The 21427-nt window shown below is 31.0% G+C and overlaps 1 protein-coding gene across 5 annotated transcripts; it reads left to right on the forward strand.

The window, feature by feature from the left end:
- Window positions 1-1301: 1301 nt before the first annotated feature.
- On the forward strand, window positions 1302-20588 carry LOC130625329 (uncharacterized). Of its 5 annotated transcripts, none has more exons than XR_008981701.1 (30): window positions 1304-3932; window positions 4560-4730; window positions 6027-6186; window positions 6503-6692; window positions 7754-7813; window positions 8989-9843; window positions 10071-10106; window positions 10565-10610; window positions 10702-10773; window positions 11018-11049; window positions 11140-11172; window positions 12793-12852; window positions 13390-13440; window positions 13590-13619; window positions 14018-14068; window positions 14200-14229; window positions 14782-14835; window positions 14947-14979; window positions 15306-15380; window positions 15618-15683; window positions 16073-17147; window positions 17243-17785; window positions 18069-18128; window positions 18208-18270; window positions 18719-18781; window positions 18927-19052; window positions 19535-19564; window positions 19687-19782; window positions 19974-20302; window positions 20373-20588. XR_008981701.1 is itself a non-coding variant. In XM_057440388.1 (30 exons), the coding sequence occupies exons 3-30, from the start codon at window positions 4607-4609 to the stop codon at window positions 20114-20116; spliced, it is 4257 nt and encodes a 1418-aa protein (XP_057296371.1). In that variant the 5' UTR covers window positions 1304-1588; window positions 1671-3932; window positions 4560-4606; the 3' UTR covers window positions 20117-20348. The 5 variants fall into 5 exon arrangements, 4 of the variants coding, with proteins under 4 accessions (XP_057296373.1, XP_057296372.1, XP_057296371.1 ...); XM_057440388.1 differs by lacking the exon at window positions 20373-20588 and having other exon boundaries at window positions 1304-1588; window positions 1671-3932; window positions 19974-20348; XM_057440387.1 differs by lacking the exon at window positions 20373-20588 and having other exon boundaries at window positions 19974-20348.
- Window positions 20589-21427: the final 839 nt, after the last annotated feature.

Consider the following 21427-nt stretch of genomic DNA (forward strand, 5'->3'; position numbering starts at 1 on the left):
AAAGGACAGTCAGCCAATACAGGAAATTATACGATACACAGTAAAATTAGCTGCTTATGTGGCTAATTATACGGTAGAGATCTTATTTCTTCAATTTTTACACTTTTCATCGATATCGATCTTCCAATAGTCATCTACCTAGTTTCATAGCATGGTATGCTCCAATAAAAAAGAAAAGAAGAACAAGAAACGACTGCGTTTGAAAGATATATATATATATATATATATTCATTTTCAAACTAATACCGGCTAATTAACCTTAAAAATACTGATTTTATGGAAAAACATTGAAAAGACGTAGTCAGATGTGAAAAATATGGGAAGGCATACCCTACAATATCGACATATTGAAGAAAATTGTGGAAATTTAGGCAAAAAAGATCTCCACCGTATTATAGCCTTATAAGCATCGACTATCTTGTTACAAGCTAATTATCAGTTCTCCCCGACTGTTAATTTACTTCTTCTATATAGCTAGTCTGTATTTTATTATCCCGTCAAAACGTAAACATTGAAACTCTATTGAAACTTTATACCACTGGAATAAAATATTTTATTTTGTTGCTGTGAAGCTAACACTACAAACTATGATGTATGAAAAGATACATTGTTAAGCAGAGTATTTCAGCTAAAATTTGCAGGGTATTATTACAAGATTTATAGCTGACCTGAGCTGAAGCTAGCCACAAAAACTGAAGCTAGCCACAAAAGTAAGGAGGCATTTCTTACTTTTGTGGCTAGCTTCAAGTTGGTAAAAGATAACACAAGAAGTAATAACACGATGGATAGCACAAAATGCACTTAGCTATAGCTACCAAACTAAATGAAAAACTTTGGAGAAAAGCACAAAATAGCTGGCCTGCTATATATATACGCCAGTTATAGCCAAGATAATAAAAATGATTTTACTAAGATTTACATGGATGTGATTGTATCTTTATTAGCATATAGAAGCATAGAGAACATAGACAAAAAGAGACTATTCCAGTCTTTTCCAAACATGAGCTATGCAACTTTTAAAATCGCTGATTAAACGTCAATTTTACTAACCGCGTCCGAGATACGCATATCTTCACTTAAATCACAGAAGATCAGGATTTTGTTCGAGCTTTTAGCCGAAACTATGTGTTCCACAGCTAATAAGTAAATGAAATGAAAATATCGGCTTTGTTTCCCGCGGTATACTCAAAAGGTCACGTTTTAAAGCCAGTTGTAAATAAAAAAACTCTTAGCTAGCTAGCTGGAAGAATTTTTGCTTTTGCTGTGTTTGTTTGGTACTATTTGCTAGTTTTGTCTATATTTTAAGGAAAAATAGTTGCATTATACAAATTAATGTATGTTCTTTCAGGATACATATATATGAAATGAAAACAACAGTGAGAAAAAGAAGATATAGGAAGAAAAGGAAGTCTTGTTTCCAGAATTAATAATTAAAAATGGTTGCCAAAATATAAACTTTTAGGAAGAAAACACAGACTTTATAGTCTCCTGTGTCTATTCTGGTGATGAATTTATTTCTGAGACCCCTCATGTCTACACTGCACACGAGCAGACAAGTCAGCCTGGTCCAAAAAACTTTGTAATATGAGTAAGGCAAAGATTTTATATTCAAATAAGAACATTCTCAATCTAAGTTATACTGTAACACATGCTATTGCTGTTTGTCTTAGAATAAAAAAGACAAGGCTGGGCCAATGGCACAAGAGGATACAAAATTATCGATGTTGGTGTTTTGAAACGAGGGTGCCGATAAGCCGTAAAAAGTGCGGGCGTTTTCAGGCGAGTTTGGCGTTTTGAAAAAAATTCAAGTATTCGCCCGAAAAAACCCGTTTTTGATGGTTTTTGAAAAAGCTTACTTTATAAATAACTTATATATAAACTTTATTAACTCCTTTCTCATCAAGCGCCTTCTTCCCAAGCATCGTCCGCATGGTTTGTTACAAGGAATTGCATTTCGGGAATGTTCCGGGTGAGTTTAGGAATGTTCTGGGTGAGTTCGGGAAAGTGCGGGCGGTTTCGGGGGACAACCGCCAATTTTAGTTGAAATATCGCCTGAACTCCGTTTGTGACTTATCGGCACCCTCTTGTTTTGAACAATGCAATTTTGTAATAACATTATATGTGGCGTTTGGGAAGGTGCAAAGAGCAAGTAACGTGAAAGTTCAGCACTAAAAGAAATGGTTTAGCAAGTAAATTATCCCTTAAATGAAGCAATTGTAACAAATATAGCTACACCTTTTTTTGCTAGTAAAAAGGGGCCAATCAACAAAAGTATACCAAGCGTATTAACATAAATCTGAAATCTGTATATGCCCGCCAAACATTTAGACATGCTGGACTACAACGTTTCTGTTCTAATATGGACTCATGTACTGCCTCCATTATATAATGGTCCATGTCAAACAATTTTAAAACATTTAAGCACCAAGGTAGTTGAACTTGCTGAATTTGTTTCACGATATTAACCAATTGGAAAATTGGACTCAGACATCATTCTTTTATAATTCTATCAGAAATACCTGTTTATAAAATCTATGTGATAATTATATTGACAGCACTAGGACACTCCAAGGAACTTTTGTAAGGTTTTTTAGACTTTCACTCCAGTACATCTTTATTTTTTCATAGTCAAAGTTTTTAAACACAATTTTCTCTGTTTTCCGGAATTAGGGGGTGAAAAAGTCTGCAAATGATTAAAACCAAACGGGTGGTTTATTTTTTTTTTCAATTTTGTATATTGTTTTCTGATGTTATTTGACACAAAACGACTATCTCACTTTTTTGATTTTTTCTTTTTTTGATTTTATATTTTAAAAAACAGATTTTTGGAATTTTACCCCCTGGACGGAAAAAATTCAAAAAAATAAGACAGTCATTTTGTATACTTTTTATTTTAAAGCAACTTTGCATAGTTATTTTATTTATAAAATGTTGATTTTGTTAGTAATAATCTGCAGACAATTTTAGTCATTTTAACTTTATCAGCCTAACCCCCGTCTCCAATATTACTTTTTGGATTTTTTTTTCACTTTTCCAAAAATTTGGTCAATAATTTTTAATTTTGGAAATTTCAATTATATATGTTTAAGTTATCATGTGTAATCACAGCTGATTGTATAAAAGGGATTTTTAGAAAATTTTGGTGTTTGACCACCTTAAGTCTATGGTATTCTGAATGAACGAAGTGCAGAAATACTAAACTGTGCCACCTACAATTGTCTAGGAGTAATTTTATTTCTGATACTTTGAAATAAATGTATTTAATCAAAATAAAATCTATTTGTCACCATTTAAATCTAGTTTTGAGTTTATAAGCATTATAGACATAGTTACCACATAGTTACCACAATTTTGTGTTCTTTTAATTTGCTAAACTTGAAAATGAAACTTCAAATGATTATGCACAATAGATTATACTGAATGTGATTTTGCGATAGAAAAACGAAACAAAAACAGCCTCAAAGTTGTTTTTGCTTACCTACTTTCGCATGTTGCATGTTGTTAAATTGTTGAAAATTATATTTACGATTATGTTGTTCTACTGGAATTTATGCCCCTTACAATCCAGGCTGAGTTAACACCATCTGACATCACAAACCAACAAAATATATACAAACCAAGTTGACTTTTGTTTGATAATGGTGATTAATTAAATTATGGCTTTTTGGGGGTCAAATTTGCACATAATAAAATGTAAAATGTAAATTTTTTTTATGCCATGTTTTTTTATTTCATAAGAACACAGATATTTTCATAATAGATGTTTATTCTGACATGCAGGATATTGTTCCAATGTTTTTTATTTGTTTTGATATGATATATATCTTACTTTAGAAGAAATATATGAAAATTGGAATGAGTAATTTAGCAAGAGCAGTTAGAAACTCCTATGACTCACTGACTCCTGACTTTCGTAATAAATTTGTTAAAAGGTATGAAGTTTTAATATTGTCATTTTTGTTATAAAACGGTAAAAAGCCTTCATATAAAGCCTAAGTTTGTCTTTTTTTAACGTCCCCTGTTTGTAATTTTAAAATTTGTGGAAAAGCTCCTTAGGTAGGTCAAACACACTATTTCGCTATAAAATTATCAGTATTATTAAGTTTAATAATTCTATTAGCACAACACGTTTTGTTCAATAGAATTTTAAATGTTCAAGTATTTCAGCTTCACAAATTCCACAGATTTCACAAGAGCTTGAAAAAGGACCTTGCAAAATCGCAAAAAGTGTGTGTATTAAACAATAATTTACTTGCAAGAATTATTAAATTTGTATGTAATAAACAAAAGTCACAATGAAGTTCAGTTGTTTTTTACTCTAACTCTGAAACAGTTCCCAACTTACAATCTTTAGAAAATTAAAGGGTATGCCTTAACAAAAACTTCATTGTTTCACAATTAATTTATCATTCTGTTTGTTGTAAACAATTGTGAAACAACAGAAAACAGGTACTTCTAACACTACCCAAAGCTCATTTGCAAGAATTGTACTATATATATAATTCTATAGTTATATGTCATATAGTTAAGTATAATTTGCTTATAAAATCCGTTTTTAGTTGTTCTGTCTCATCTTCAGAAAGAAATTTCTTCAGAAAAGTTCAACATGTTAAGAAGTACTAGATCAACAAGAAGGAACACGCATTCAGCCTTTGAAGATGCAACAACCTGGATACTAAACCAACAAGACAGACCAGAGTTGTTTGTGGCCTATATTAATGAATATATTGGTAAGTATAATCAAACCACCTTGACAGAATGGTCACATTCTTTCTTCATTATATGCTTGTATAATAAGGAAAGTACTTATCTTTTTGTCTTTTTTGAATTGAAACTTATGCATAAAACTTCATCAAAAAAAATGCTTTCTTTCACACACACAAAAAAATTATTTTGCATGAATAAAACTTTTTTGTTATTTTTTTTCACCTAAGACAATATAAAGTGAACAAAAATGCGTGAAAATTAAGATAATCAGTCATTTTCTTATAGTGTCACAATGAACAACAATGTAGAAACACATTCTAATATAATATAAGTGTAAGTTGTGTGTAAATTAAAAAAAAGTTATTCCAGTCCAGAGAAGTCTCTAATAAAATATGGTAATGTTAAATTTTCTTTTTGACAATGAAATAAGACAATGTTCATGCCGTAAAATTTATTTTTAATAAAACACAGCAAATGTTTAGGCTTTGTAAAATATCTGCCGACGTGACAGCAATGTTGACAGTAAGACTACTGACGTGAGTTTTTTTTAAATTTCAAAGGATCATTGGTGATTATCTGAATTTGATTTTTTTTATGACAATAAATAATTATAAAGACATTTAACATTTCCACATAGGTTTTCTACAGTGTGACCAATAACAACAACAAAATTACGATTGTTGCAGACAGTTTTGACTGTATACATGTACAAAGTCAGTGTATAGATTTGAAAACGTTAGACTAATAATATCAGTCCCAAAATACTTTTGTTAGTCCCAACGTTTTCAGTATAGTTTTGCAATAACAATTCTATATACATCAAGATTTGCAATTTGGGGTACCTTGTTTTTTTGTAGATACTGATGTTTAAAATTTATAGAAATATATTTTATAATATTTAAAAAAAATAATTTATAGAAATTGTTAGGTTTTCCGTAAGATTAAAATAATTTTTTTAAGCAGTTTTAGGAAATTATAGTGAAAACTTTGTAAATAAGTTATGCCAACATAAAACTTTGTGAGTAAGTTTGTTAATAATTTTAATTAAAATATGGCGAGGGCTTTGTATATATAAAATTTTCTTTATAATTTATGTTTAAGACCCTGTTGGTATTTTAAAGGTTTTATAAGAATACACAGAAATGTTTTTTGTAGCGTAGAAAAATGAATGGATGACTTATTATGACATACATAGAACTTCAATAATATGTAATAATATTCAATAACATGTGGCATATTTGTGTCATATTTTTAATGTAAATTTTAATGAGTATCCTAATTCGCAAAACATGTCACATATGTAATATATTGTTACTTAGGGAAGGGTGTTTTTACTAAAGAAAAAATTCCCAAGAATACATTTTTAGTCGAGTATGCAGGTGATTTAATAACGAAAGAAGAAGGAGAAATTAGAGAAATCAATTATGAAAAGGAGGGTTGCTTCCTGTACTTTTTTGAAGATAATTTGCAAAAATATTGGTAAGTAGGCCACATTCATATTGTATGTTTATTGTAAAGGGTGATCAAATTTAAGTCTGTGATAATTAAAATTGATGTCCATGGAAAAATTTTGAAATTAATATCAAATTGTGAATGGCAGATTTTTTTTCTCTTTGTGCAGCCACACAAACGTTTAGCAGCTCAATTCAGCTGGAAATGTTAAATACTAACTGTTTTTGTAAAATTCTTTTCTTTGGTATATATAAAAGGTGTTAAAAAGTTTTCTAACTGATTTAAATGTAAAAACTGGCGATTAACCAGTTTAAAATAATGCTATTCTGTGATTATACATTAGTATTGATGCTACATATTATCAAAACAGAATTGGCAGGTATGTTAATGACTCTCCAAAAGGAAATTGCAAGGTTAGAAAAATCCATTACAATGATCGAATACATCTTTGTTTGTATTCAACTGAAGAAATCCCCTCTGGAACTGAACTCAGATATGACTACTGTGCTCCTAACTTATGGTGGCGTCAGCAGGTACAATATTTCTTTTTTGTCAGTTTTATCAGTTTTAAACGATCTGCTAGTGCTTATATCTGCTTTGCTTCCTATTGTTGTTAGAGGAATCAATAGCATAAATGAAATAAAATTTTTTCATCGGAATATTAAAGCAAAGTCGATAATTTTACTGTTCCTTCGTAACCCTGAGTGGCTTTGAATAATACACAAATCCTTTTATTATTTATGTTTGAAAACCATGTTAAAATAAGAAGCTAAAAAAATTTTGTGTTTTCTAAGCTCAGGGACAGGTCCTTGAAAATGGTAGAGAAAACATGCACTATTAACAAAGTTTAGAATGTTGCATTTCTAGGCTTACATAAGTTACATAATATAACTCATTTTATAAAAAATTAAAAAAAATTATAGTTGTATAGTTTATTACTTATAAAACTTTATGCCATATATATAAGAAGAATATTTTTTTTCTATACAAGGTACCTTTATGTTTCTACTGAGGCTGAATATCTTTTCTAATTGAAATTTTTGTTACAATTAGACAAGTTTTAAATGTAAGTAAGAGTGTATTACCATACAATTAGAAAAATTTTGTACCTAGATGTGTTAAATTATAGTTGTTCTGATTTGCTGCTAATCAAACTTTATAGTTAACATGCAAATAAACACGTAAAATCTGGCTTGACTTTTAATCATACAATAATCCATGTATAAAGGGTTGTGTAGCAGAAGCAAAAGTGAAAAATTTTCATTATACTCCATGTCAAAATTTGTTGGAAGAACTTTATCTACTACAATAGACAGTTTTAAGAAATTTAAAGTTCCTCCAATAAAATGCAATCTCGTTCCTAGAGCTTCTTTTTTACTTTTTGATATCACTAGCCCCTTATTAGATTGCAAAAAACAGGCCCTGGGAAAAGATGTTAACAATATGCAGTTGGTTTTCAGAGCGTACAAACACAAACACATAATTCTATAATCAAAGAAGCACTTTGGTTTCGAATTTTTTCTTTTTGTTTGACAAAAAATCTTCAAAAATTGAAGTACGAGAATAAAAGAATTCTTGCTTTGTTATATTTTAGAATAAAAAGACGAAAATGCCATATACGGTTGCTGATTTAAAGGATGCAGAATTTCCTAGAGTAAGTGCTGTTGCATTTTAAAGAATTTATAGCCCTAACAGTCTGTTTTGTTATTTAAATTAGCTGAAGACATGAACATGAATTATTATTGTTAAGATTAAGATTGTTGTTTTCCTTTTCAACACAAATAAATGTTTGGCCTTACTGAAATTCATCAATATATATAAAAAAAGTTTCATTAAAAGCTCAATTTGACAACTTACTTTTAACAAACTTCTCATCATTTTCATCAAGAATATTGTGCTAATCATATTTTACTGTTTTACTAACTCAAATATATATGCTTAATTTTTGAATTCTACACTTCCTAATTTAAAGTTGTTCTCCGTAACTCAGGGATAGAAAAAGCAACAATCAAAATTGATGTTTTTCCTGTGTCCTTGTAAAGACTTGTACACTTTTGTTTAGAAGCTGCTATTTATTATTAGGATAAATGCAGTGGTATCAAAAGTTGCAATTTTCATTTCCTAAGAAATTTTTGAAAAGTTAGCTCTTAACCAATTTCATGTTACGCAAACTGAAGTAGGTGATTTCGTCCAGATTCGCTAAAAAGAGAATCAAATGTATGTTATTTGAAACTTTATCACACTCTCAACTTGCTTGCAATAGACAAACAAGTGACAGCTAACTCAAAAAGTTTTCGAAATTTCTTCTTGGGTAAACCATAAACATTAGTACTATCATATGTAAATAGTTCGTTGACACAAATGTGTTACAATGAAAGTATATATTCAAGCACAGTAGAAAGAAGCCTCTGTGCTATAAGTTATTTTGTGTGCATGAAAATTGAAGCTTTAGATACAAGCAGTTACGAGAAGGAGAAAATTAGGGTGCCTTTTTTATTCTTTTTAAACTCTCATTGGAAAAAAACATAGATGTAAATTACCTCAATACGAGTTCCTCCTGTGTCTGCACATTAAGCATTTTTATTCAGCAAATTAAAAACATTTTTAAACATTCTATTTGTATGTATAGCTGTACTATTGGAATCTGTTTTCTACAAGTAATCCTGCAATAGTGTGTGCAATATAGTGTAACAATAGAATTTACCCTTACTATTCAGTTAATCATGCAAAGAATTCTATATAATGATAACTGAATAGCTGCCACAACAATTTCTCCTTTCTGGATAAAGGGAGTAGAACATCATAATTTGTTTTCTTTCTTCAATTTAGAAGTTGACTGATATCTCTAAATATGAAGTTCTTGATTTAAATATGTCAATAAACCTGTCACACAAAATTGATGAAGGAATGTCTGCTGTTGTATATAAATTGCTACAGCCAAATAGATGTGCTGCTGTCAAGTGCTTTAAACAAAAAGTAATGAAGAAGAATTTAATCATTATAGCTGAGCAGTTGTGTAAATTGAAGCATGAGAATATTGTACAATTTCTTGGCTATAGCGTTCACCCATCTGCTTTCCTTTTTGAATTTTGTGAAGTATATCTTGAAGGTGAGAAAGTGAACAATTTGCGTCAGTTGTTATCAATACATAATAGCAATGGTAATTTTGTCTTTGATGAAAGATTAAATTACATTCAGCAAGCAACAAGGGGGTTGATTTTTTTGCATGAAAATAGCATAGTTCACCGGGATTTTAAACCTAGCAATCTACTAGTGACTAATAACAATAAACAAATTCAAATAAAAATTACAGACTTTGATGAAATGGTTATTTTGCAACAAACTATCACAAGCACTATCACTTTGAATAGTCTTAAAGGCATGACCCTTGCCTATACAGCACCTGAATTGTGTTCAAGAGCTGCAAAAAAGCCATCAAAAGCAACGGATACTTACTCCTTGGCTATTTCAAGCTATGAAATAATGTCTGATCTTAATTCTCCATGGCAAGATGTTTTACCTTTGCTAAATGATGGCTTGCTTTTACAAGCTCTAAAAGAAGATGAAAGACCAGATATTAGCCATGTGTCAAATTTGTACAATTTACCTGAGTGTGAATTAGTCATGGATCTTATATCGAAAGCTTGGAGTCCTAAATTTGAGGAAAGGCCAAGTACTGTGGAGGTAATTTAAAATTTTATCATTATTGTTTGATAAATTAAAAACTATTAATGTCTAAAATACCCAATTTCTTAGGCCACATATTTTAACCCAATCCTAGACAATTTTTTGTCACCTCCTGTCATATAACAAAAGTCAATGTAAGTAAGGTCAGCAATATTCCTTTTTTTGCAACATGCCTAACTACATAAAAGCTATGCTGTCCATCTTTTGTAATGTTTCTTTTCCAGTGTCTAAATCTCTTTACTGATGTGAGAAATTCCCTGGTAAGTAACTTTTTATTAGTAGTTAAAAGTTGACGGCAAATTGACTAATACCCTTTACAGTTTTCAGTAAGATATATGAGGCGCCTTAAATCTTAGACATTTTAAACTGCATAAATGTATAGAGGTGAATATTTATCATAGCGCATCTGTGTTATCATTCTCAACTGAGAATGTTCACCCCGATCGGACCTCCCATCATGACGGGCGAGCTCCCACTTCTAGGGACCGCAGATCGAATCCTTCTCACTGCCCGGCGGTATGATAGTGATAAACAAAATAGTTCTTCTTCAATATGCGTAAATGTATTTGTAAAAAAAGCTGTCTTAACATTTTTTTGTTTACAGAAACAGAAAACTAATTTGTGTAAGAATTATAAATGGATTAAGCATAAAAAGTTAAAGGATGGAATAATAACGTTTCTTAGAGGGTCACAAACTGTAAACTAAAATACACTTTAGAAAGCAAGTAATGTGGCAACGACTGTTCACATTAAATCTGAAGAAGGTATGTAAAAGTAATGAGATTGGTTTGTAGTAATTTAAGTGATATTTAATGTGGTTTTATCAAGCATCTTCTGCTCAAATTTATCATTTAGATAACATCGATTTTAATTGTGTTGAGAGTTTTAAAGTAGTAGGTGGAATAATGGAGATTACGCTGGAACCAGGTAAAAATACCTTGCTTAGTAATAATGTCTAGGTGACGAAAATACATTTATAGCACTATAATGGTAAAGACAAATAATCAAGTCCAAAAACACACAACAAAATTAAAAATAAAGTCACAACTTTATTTTCAATTTTTTTTGTGTTTTTAACTTGATATTTTTTCCTTATCATTGTGGAAGTTGTGTTTACATTACAATGTGCTACAAATGGTTTAGATGTTATTTTCTTTTTTTTTAATTATAGATGAAAAGACACACACAAATAAGCCTGTTGAGGTTAGTGATGTTATCCTTTCAAAGTTGTTACAACAATGCTAGGTGTAAGTTTTATCTTATTTTAATGTCCTTACTTTGTTTATTGTATAGGATTTTTTCACAGATGATTTACAATTTCTAATGGTAAGCTCAGTTATATATAATTAACAACAAATTTTATTGTTCTCGTTAAATTTGTCGTTATTTATATCTGTACAGTTTAATAATAACGAAAAGCCTTACAGCTCAAAGATTTCTGCCATAGCTATTATATGCCTTTTAATCATCCAAATTAAGATCTTCAAATCAGAATATTCATATAGAATAAAAAATTATTATGAAGAAACTAGAGCAACATTATATTCTGACTGCATTTTATTTATATTTGAAGAAAATAATTATTTTGAAAACGAACCTTTTCTTAGAAAGCTTGTCTATATTAAGGGTTTGGCTGCAATTTCAGCTTGCAATTAAGACATAGAAAGAATAGAAATATTTATAAATGTAAATTATTTGTTCTACTGTTTGGTAAGGAACTTAGAAATTAGAATCATTTTTAGCACCAATTTTTTTATAATTGAATTTGGAATATTTATGAAGTTCGGGAAAGTAACCTCGAAAAAAGCATCTTGTTATTTCAGCGTTGGTGCTTAGATACTTATAATGATCTGAGTTACAAGCCAATTTAACTCTCATGTAAACATCATCTAAAAAGAATATCTATATAATAATACGAAGACTGTGTCTGTGTGTCTAAGGTAATAAAGCAATTACAGTGCACTTAAAACTTTAAGGCCAAATATCTTGGAAAGAAGTGGTGACGTCAGTCATTTTTCACCGCGCAACAGTTTGTCAAAGGTTAATGATCCTATACATTTTCTTGATCAGCGTTTCGAGATCTATACGATGAATGTAACGTGTATGGAAATTTCTTAAAAAAAAATTTTTGACTTTTTTTGGGAGATGGACTTTGCTGACGTCAGCAAAATTTTAAAATCCATAGATTTCCTTAACCGTTTGTCAAGAGTTTCGAGATCTATAACATGCAAGCAGCGGGTTTGCAAATTTCTGAAGAAAAATTTTTTGTCCTTTGCAGTGGAACTTTGTTGACGTCAACAAAAGTTTTTAAACCTTTTTATCTCCTTAACCATTGTCAAAAGCGAATGATTGGATATATTTTCTTGATAGTGTTTCAAAATCTATACGATGAAGGCAACGGGTTTACAAATTTCTAATGAAATTTTTTTCTACTTTGCAGGGGTAGTTTGCTGACGTCAGCAAAATTATAAACTTCTGTATCTCCTAAACAGTTGGTCAAAAGCGCATGATTCTAATCATTTCTTCATCAGCTTTTCCACCTCTACACAATAAAATTAATGTGTAAATGAGTTTCTAATTCTTTTTTCATTTATAAACGGGTCCTGGCGGACGTTATCGAAATTCAAATGACTGTTCTTTTCCATTGCTATCCCGACTAAGTGGATTTTTCCATGGGCCTTATCGACTAATTACCTAATAATAATAAAAATAATTGCAGTAAAATTAGGTCATGTGCAAAAAGGAAAAATTCAGAAAAAAGACCCTATGAACATTGTCTGTTAAAATAAAATGAGTTAAAAAAAAACCTTCAGGAAACTATTCAGGATAATAAGATCAAGAAAATGGTTTTGCAGTCTTTTGGAATTAAAAGTAAGACAGTATTTTTGTATGCGTTTCTTTAGCTCCTGCAAAGGTGTTAAGGAATATTTTATTTACTTTCTATAGAGTGAAGACGAGGATCCTGCCCTTAGGTCCGACCTTAAGAACTGTATAGAAAGTTTTCAGGTTTGTTATGTACACAAAACGGTATGTAGTTTTTCCATGCCATAATTACACAGTTCTCCTATTTATTTTAAATTTTACTAAAAGTTTTTAACATAAAGTATAATTTGTGAGCATTTAAAACTATCGGAAAACAATCAAATAAAGCTCAAATCAAGATTTAATGCTGCTTTATATTTTTTAAGACTATCCAAACAGGATTATACAATCACATTACCTAAATACCACAGTCAGAATAATAATTAATCGCCACACATCAACAAAATTTAAGACATCAGGAATGGCAATGACTAACAATTTTATTGGGAATGTTTTGTGCATTGGTGAATTCATCTTTGTTTTGTCATTCTATTCAAATTGAAATTGTGCTTCGTTTCTTTAAGAATAAGCAAACTACCTAGTATTTACATTTACTGTGAAATGTAAATTTTTTCTAAAAAATTATGGTTTGCAGTAATTTATGTAAATGCATGCATGTAAAAATATTAAGGAATATGTGAAGTATGATTTTGTTACGTATGTGTGTATGCATGTGTTTAGAATAAAGATGAAGATCAAAACAAAGATTTTATTCTAAAAGACTGCGCACAGGTTAGATATTTACTTCATTTCATAGATAGTGTGAGTTCAACCGTACATGTATATGCTGTATGCTCACACATTAAATTGTTATTATTCTTTCAATTTAAAAATTCCCGCTTAGAAACTTTTCATGTTTTTACAATTCAGCTTCTCTTTAGGTCACTTCAACACCTGATCAGAATAAAACGGTATGTTTACCATAATGATGCAATCAGCTGTAGCATTAAATATAATGAACAAGGTGTAAGACTCTGGAATTATTTTAAATTTCACTTAAACTTCAGAAATGACAATAAGTTTATTGTAAATTGGTCATTTCATATTTGTTTTGTCATTCTCTTCAAACTGGAATTGTTGTTTTGTTTCTTTAAGAATAAGCAACCCTAAACTTGACATTTACAAAGAATTCATATCTGGTTCTAGACCTAATTGCACTGAAAAAAACAATGTTTACATTTACCGCCAAAAGTGAAGTTTTTCTAAAAAATTATGGTTTGCATTAATTTATGTAAATGCATGCATGTGAAAATATTAAGGAATATGGGAAGTATGGTTTTGTTACGTATGTGTGTATGCATGTGTTTAGAATAAAGGTGAAGACCAAAACAAAGATTTTATTCTAAAAGACTGCTTACAGGTTTGTTATGTACTTCAACCTTACATGTATATGCTGTATGCTCACACGTTACATTATTATTATTATTCTTTCAATTTACAAATTCCCGCTTATAGAACTTTTTATGTTTTTACAATTCAGCTTCTCTTTAGGTCACTTCAACACCTGATCAGAATAAAACGGTATGTTTACCATAATGATGCAATCAGCTGTAGCATTAAATATAATGAACTAGGTGTATGCCTCTGGAAGATCAACCTTTGCATAAAACGTATATATTTTCTCCCAAAACAATCAAAAAAGAAAGATGTAACGTATAAGATCTAAACACCAAATAATTATCTGCTTATGCAAGTTATCCACCGAGTGCAGTTTAAACTAGGTATCCTACTAAAGTTAGGTCATCTGTAAACCAATATTACCCCTTGTTGCATAACACTGCCACAACAAAAACACGTCAAAATCAAATTATCAGTGTTTGATATTTTCGATCTAACCAAAATGATCCTAAAAAGAGTATGAACTACTTGTGTGGACATCCTTTAAAAATTGTCCTTTCATCTATGAATATTGTATCTGATATTTTAGCTAACTCCTGTGGCCGTCTGGACTACGCCAAAAGTTTGCTTTAGTTAATTGGTTAAAAAAATTCAGTAATTAAAGACAGCTTTGATCTCGCACTTAGTATGATATTTTATTATTATCATTAAGATTGCTATGTTTTTCATTTGTAGAAATTTTGCCGAAAACGTAAAAATAAATGGCGCTTAAAAAATTTTGTTTTAAAGGTAAACATTTCTGTTTCATGTTCTTATCTTATTTGTTTGTGTTTTATCATATTTTACTTTGGTCTCGGTCAGGTTGTTTTTCCTAACGCGATCTTGTTTCAATATTTTTAGAACAGTAAGAGAAAGATTAACAATCTCAGCCAGGTAATTTACTGTAATAACAACTAAAGTTTGTATAGTATGTTGTCTATCTATGTGTGCTACTTCCAATGTGATTATTTGTTCCATAAACGGATGGCTAAAGCGTCATCCCTAAAAAAGCTGTCACTTGATGCTGGGAACGTTAAAGTGCGTGGATTTGAATCTCACTCTGTCTAAAATTTTAGTTAATATTTCGGAAGTAGCACACATCCATACTCAAATTTGGTGAACCCCTTAGCATTTCCAAATTCCAAACATTTGGATGACTAATTTATGTGCCCAACTTTATACTATATAAAAGATGGTACTACTTTTTTTGCCATCTTTAGGTGTCATTGCTAAACGATTCTGGTTTTATGATAGATACTGATGTGCATGTTGTTGATACAGACCAAAGTGCATTGGTAAAAAAAACATATTTTGAAACTTTACCAATTTAATTTTATATTCTTAGCTTTATTGTTTATTATTATAAATTTGAAACTTTTTTCTTGTTGTTTTTTTATCTTTATCTGACGAGCTAATGCTCAAAAAAAAAATCCTACAGTCCATGCTAAACTTTTTTATGGGTAGCACAAATAGACATAATCCTGCTTGTCGTTTTAACACATAGACATACATTTTACATTATTTTTCTTTAGAGCGTAAGCCGTACTTCACTTACTTCGTCAATTGAACATAAATCTGCACGGACAATAGTAAAAAAGGTTCTGCATTAATTTATCGCATTTTATTGATAATAAGTATATAATATTGTCATTTTTTCAAAGAAATGTAGACAATTTTTCAGGGTTTTGGAAGGGTTGGTCTATCAACAAAAGTTTATAAGCGTATTTTAATCAATTTTTAAATTTTTGAAAATTTCAATTTCTGTGTACCTAGCCATATTTTCCCCCAGTATAGTTTCTATTTTACTGTTAAGGGTTGAAGTCCATCGCGTCTGCTCAAAATATATCAAACTATCTAATTATTATTTTAGTGGGTTTCGTGAAATGTGTTAAAAAACCCGGGTTTTTTTCACGAAACCCTAAAATTGTAGTATTTGCAAAGTAACGCTTATGTCAAAGTATTATTAGTTACTTTTTTTTTTTTATAGCGCCGAAGAAAGAAACCGTACAGATACTGCATTTTTTGCAAAAAGAAAATGTCATATTTAAGAAGGCATATCAGATCAAAGCATAAACACCACCCTGAAGTGAAGGTTGTACTCAAACTTAAAAAAAAAGAGCAATTTGCAGCTTATGAGGACTTCAGGCGCCGAGGAATCTTTGAATATAATATGAAAGAAGCTTTAAATGAAAAACCTGAATTTGAGCGAGAGAGACGTGGAAGGGATCAAAATGATTTGGTATACTGTAATAACTGTAAGAAATTTATTTCTCGGAGATTTTGGTATCAGCATATGAAAAACTGCCAGGCTAATTCGTGTAAAAAAACTGTTCCCGTACCTATCAACTTGTTATCATTACCAGAAAACTTAAGAATAACTGATGATTTCCGTGACAATATCTTATCAAAATTCCAAAGGGATAATATTGGTGATATATGCAGGACAGATAACACCATCATTAAAGTTGGGACAGTGTTTTATCATAAAGATAAAAGAAAATGCGAGAAGTCATTTGAAGTCAGAAAGTCTGTCAGGACAGACATGCGAAGAATTGCTCACATGTACAATTTATTTCTTAAGCAAAATGACATTGAAAGGCCAAATGGAGATGCAAGTGATATGTTCAACCGTAGAAATTTTGAACATTTAAAAAATGTTATTGATGTATACACAACCAGTGAAGACAACGAACTTAAGGCTGGTTTAAAACAAAATATTTACTACTTACTAAAACGCGTTGCAAAGGTTTTGAAAGGCCATTACTTAGTTTCTAGTGACGATTCCGCTGCTGAAGAAATTGACCGATTTATTTCTGTGTTAGAAATGTATGAAGACTTTGTATTTGCAGATGCAACCTACCAACTAAACAAAAACAAGAATATAAAACTGCGAAAACCTTCCGAGCTGCCATTGGAGGAAGACATGCAACTTCTTAAGAACCATGTAATGCAAAGGATGAAAGAGCTTTTGCAAGATCCTTTCACAATATTTGATGTGTCTTCGTATGTCGAGTTGCGAGATTGTGCTTGCTGTAGATTAACTTTGCTAAATGCACGTAGAGGTAATTTATTCAGTTACGTGGCGGAACTTCTATATCTATAGTATCAGTTGTTATTTTAGTTGTAATATGCAAATGATCTATGATTAATATTTTAGGAGGAGAGCCAGCACGTATGTTGTTAGATGACTTTCAGCAGGCGATTAATGATGCTTGGATAGATAGACAACGCATTGATTACTTAGATCCTCTTGATCAATTATTAGTTGATACAATCAAGATTTCATATATGACTGGAAAAGGCAACAATCATATAGTCCCGGTTCTTATTCCACCAGATACAATAGATGCTCTAAAAAAACTGGCTGACCCAGATATAAGAAGTGACGTTGGAATTCTACCTGATAATAACTACCTTTTTGCCAGCACAAGGAAATCTGAAGGACATACGTCTGGCTGGCATGCAGTTCACAATATAATTGAAAAAATAGACCTAAAGAAGCCAGACAATATTAAAGCGACATCCAATAGGCATAGGGTCAGTACCCTTTATGCTGCACTTCACATACCAAAATCAGATCGGGATTGGTTTTACAAACACATGGGACATTCTCGTGCTATTAACGAAGGAACATATCAAGCCCCTCCTGCCCTTATGGAGATTACGAAAGTTGGAAAGCAACTCCTTCAGATAGATGCAGGTATGTTTGTCATAATTTCTCTCATGCTAGTGCGACTCTTTCGTTTTGTGAACAAGTCACATTTAATCCTGTAATACGTTGAGAAATGTTCTTAAAACTGTTTGCAAATGTTTGAGCATATCGTTACGATAAAAAATATGATGCATACCTTGAGATATATAAGTAAACCTCTTTTTCAAGTTCTGATATGACATTTTAAGAACCCAAAAGGATCCTTGCCACATCAGCAAATAGAATTTAGCTAGTATTATAATTCAATCACTCGTTTTTCACATTTTTTAAGGTAACGGAGCATCACAAAGAAAATTTGAAGGACAAAGTAGAGTTAGTACAGAAACTTCATGTATGTTCCAGGATTTTCATAGTTTAGGTCAGTATACGTCACACTGCTTATCCTAATTGCATGTTTACATCGTTCTCAGGTGACGAAGCATCACAGAGATTATTCAAAGGGAACGAAAAGAAACCAAGTTCGGAAAAAACCTGTAAGTTGCATTGGATTGAATGTTTATATAGCTGGTAAGAAAAGTTAACACGTTATTTCAAATCCTTTATGAGGAAGTCACCAAAGCTAAAAATCCAGATGTATGTTAGCAGATAAGTGTGTGAAAAGACATAAAGTGAACCAAAATAAAAAAGGTTGTTTTTTTATTTATTCATTTTACGAAAATTGAGGGCTGAATTTAAACTGGATTTTATTGACTAGAATTATAACAGTTACGATAAATCCTTTCCAGTTAAGATTGATTAGAAAAATAATCATCGTCGCGTTCTGTTGGTTTAAACTTTCAAATTTGAAGTGAATTTTACATAAAATAAAAATAATCTAGACATGCATGCTCAGATATATCCGCTGTCAAACTTCTTTTACGTTAGTCGGCCGTAGTCTGTATAAAATATATGCATGTATTCATAGCTTTCCCTTTTGGTTAGGTGTAAAACAATCAGGAAAAAACGTACTATCACGAAAATCTGAGAAAAGTTACTCCATGCGCTGTAAGTTTGTATTTTTTGTCATTCGTACTAAGCAATACAATGAAAAGATTAGAAATGCTATAATGGTTATATCATTTTTCGCTTTTTTAACATATTCTCCACAAATAAGCATACGAGTTATATTTTGAATAATTCATAATTACAGCTCGGTCGAAAGTTTGTAAACGTAAACGTTATGACCACGAAGATGACGACGATTACGATGATGATGATGATGATGATTACCATCCCCAAAATAGCGTTGATTTGTCATGTGACAAAGAAAATGAATGTAAGTGGCAGTACAGAAAAATAAAATTATTTGCGGCGGTTTATATTCGCCAAGTAGTAGTTTAAAATTAAGGAGAGGTAGGCAAAGCAGTGGATGAACAGCTTCAGGACTAGCTAGCTGCAATATTACTGACAAAAAGTGACAAAAGTTTAAATTCGACTAGGCTGATTTTAAATTTTTTTCGATATTTTCTGACTAGATTTTGTAGCCATGTTTTGGCTTAGTTAAACCGGGTTTTTTGAAATACGGTTTGAAGTGTGAACTGCCTTGCGTTAGGCTTTCGACTTCAATGAAGAGACATTAGCTTGCATTTATTCAACGGAGAAATCCACGAGTCGCAATATATACAGCGTATTTCTACATCGAAATGAATTGTTTACATTGTAAATCTTTACCTTATCATTGATTTCAGACCTTTACTTTACTGAAGTCCTATGGGAAATCCAATGGTATAGCTTTTAATACGTTTTTTTATTTTATAGTATTACCGGTGAGAACCAATGCAAACATGGGTATAATATTTTTTTCAGTATATTCATATTCAGCAAAATTCCATGGATTGCTTATTATGCCTTGCATTATCCAGACATTTGTCGTCAGGAAATACATGAGTTTAGATTTTCATATATTTCAGAGCGCTCGTACTTGGCTTGGCCAGAATCTGTCCATGTGAAATTCCTGAAAATGTTTGAAAAATACATCAGAAGAGAATCGCAAAATCCAATGCCCTGTAAGTTACTCTTGTTGTTAGCTGTAACTCAAAATGTCATCTAATTAGCACAGTTGGCAATATGGTTATGGCATTAAAGTCCCAGGCAATTTCTATCTTAAGAGATTCTAAAGGTTTTTATTCTATCAGGCATGGTCATGTCTCACCCCCACTCCATTAACGTTTTCAGCCTCATTACATTTTCATTATAGCCCGTGAAGAGATGAATTTTTTTCTGGAAGAAAATAGTCTTGACATTCCCTGGCAAAAAGTTCGAACAAAGATTAATAACGAACGAGCAAAGCGTGACAGAATCAAGAAGAGTAACCTAGAAAAGATACTTAAAACCTCATAGATTTTCTTTTATATCTTTATTATATGAACGTCATCCCTTGGAAATAAAAAGTAGCAAAAAAATTTGAAACCGGTTTTTCAAATTTATTCTTTATTTTATGTTATATATTTGTAGGACCATCCCGTTCATTATCTATATTCATTGATACGAGTATTTTGTTCATTTCCATGATGTTTTGTAACATAAGTGAGTAGATTCGATATATTTAAATGTCCAATGTAATTTTTACTTTTTGCATATAGATTGTTTATTATAGAATTTCACTAAAGTGTAATAAAGTGGAAAAAAACATATTGCTTTGTCGCTATTGATGCCCCCGAAATCTCGTCTTTCAAAGGATCCAAGCTAAAAAAAAATATGTGGTAGGTAAAACAGCATTTTGTGCTATTTTTGTTTTAAAAACTTTTCATGTTTATTAATATACATAAGAAAAACTTTTTAAGGCTTAGACCCACCAAGGGAGTTTTTTAAGTAAAGAAAGAATATAAAAGTTTTAGATATCCAGGGGGTAAAAACATATTCATTATAAACTCTTTAGCAAATATGCTCACCTGATCTAACTAGATACTTGTGTTTCAAAAATGCTATAAGTAACAAACCATTTTGTTGTTTTCAGTACTTTTTTCAAAAGTGTAATTAACAATTAAGGGAAAACTTACAATTTTTACCTTAAAAGCTGAGAAAATATATTGACAACAATAAAATCATGAAAATTATTTATCACTGCTTCCACCGTATTTAACGTTTACCACTTTGACTTTCAACTCTTATGGTATAACGAATTTAGTCCATTGTGCATTTTTGATACTTCTGTTATTGTTGTTCATTCAATCACCTACTTTTTTTCAACTTTCAACATCTCGGTGAGCCAGTGAAGAAAGCTCCTTGTACAAAATTTGTGCCAGGCATGAGAAGCCACGGCAGTAATTTTCTTTCCATTTTCTTCCATTTGTGGAAATACATACATACATATTTTTTACAAAAAAACGGGAATTGATTTTTCACTAGGTTATTATTTTTAGCGACGTAAACTTCATCTACTTCCGTAGTTTGTGAGCGGCTGATCTGCATTTGTCCACGGAATTTCCTTTTTCGAATTTTGTTTTGATCAGCTGCTTAAATGCAAGATTGCGTTCTCGAGAAATAGACTGATTTCGAATCAAAACTATGTACCTCAGAACACCATTGGTTTACAGCTGTAGTTAATCACGATGAAAAAAACTGTTGTAGAAACAGCTCTATGACATATGGTGTGCAAACGTTACATACATTAACCTTGTCGCTCACGCAGGGCACATGATTCATAGCTAC

Source organism: Hydractinia symbiolongicarpus, chromosome 14 (genome assembly GCF_029227915.1).
Source record: "Hydractinia symbiolongicarpus strain clone_291-10 chromosome 14, HSymV2.1, whole genome shotgun sequence".
Classification (NCBI taxonomy): domain Eukaryota; kingdom Metazoa; phylum Cnidaria; class Hydrozoa; order Anthoathecata; family Hydractiniidae; genus Hydractinia; species Hydractinia symbiolongicarpus.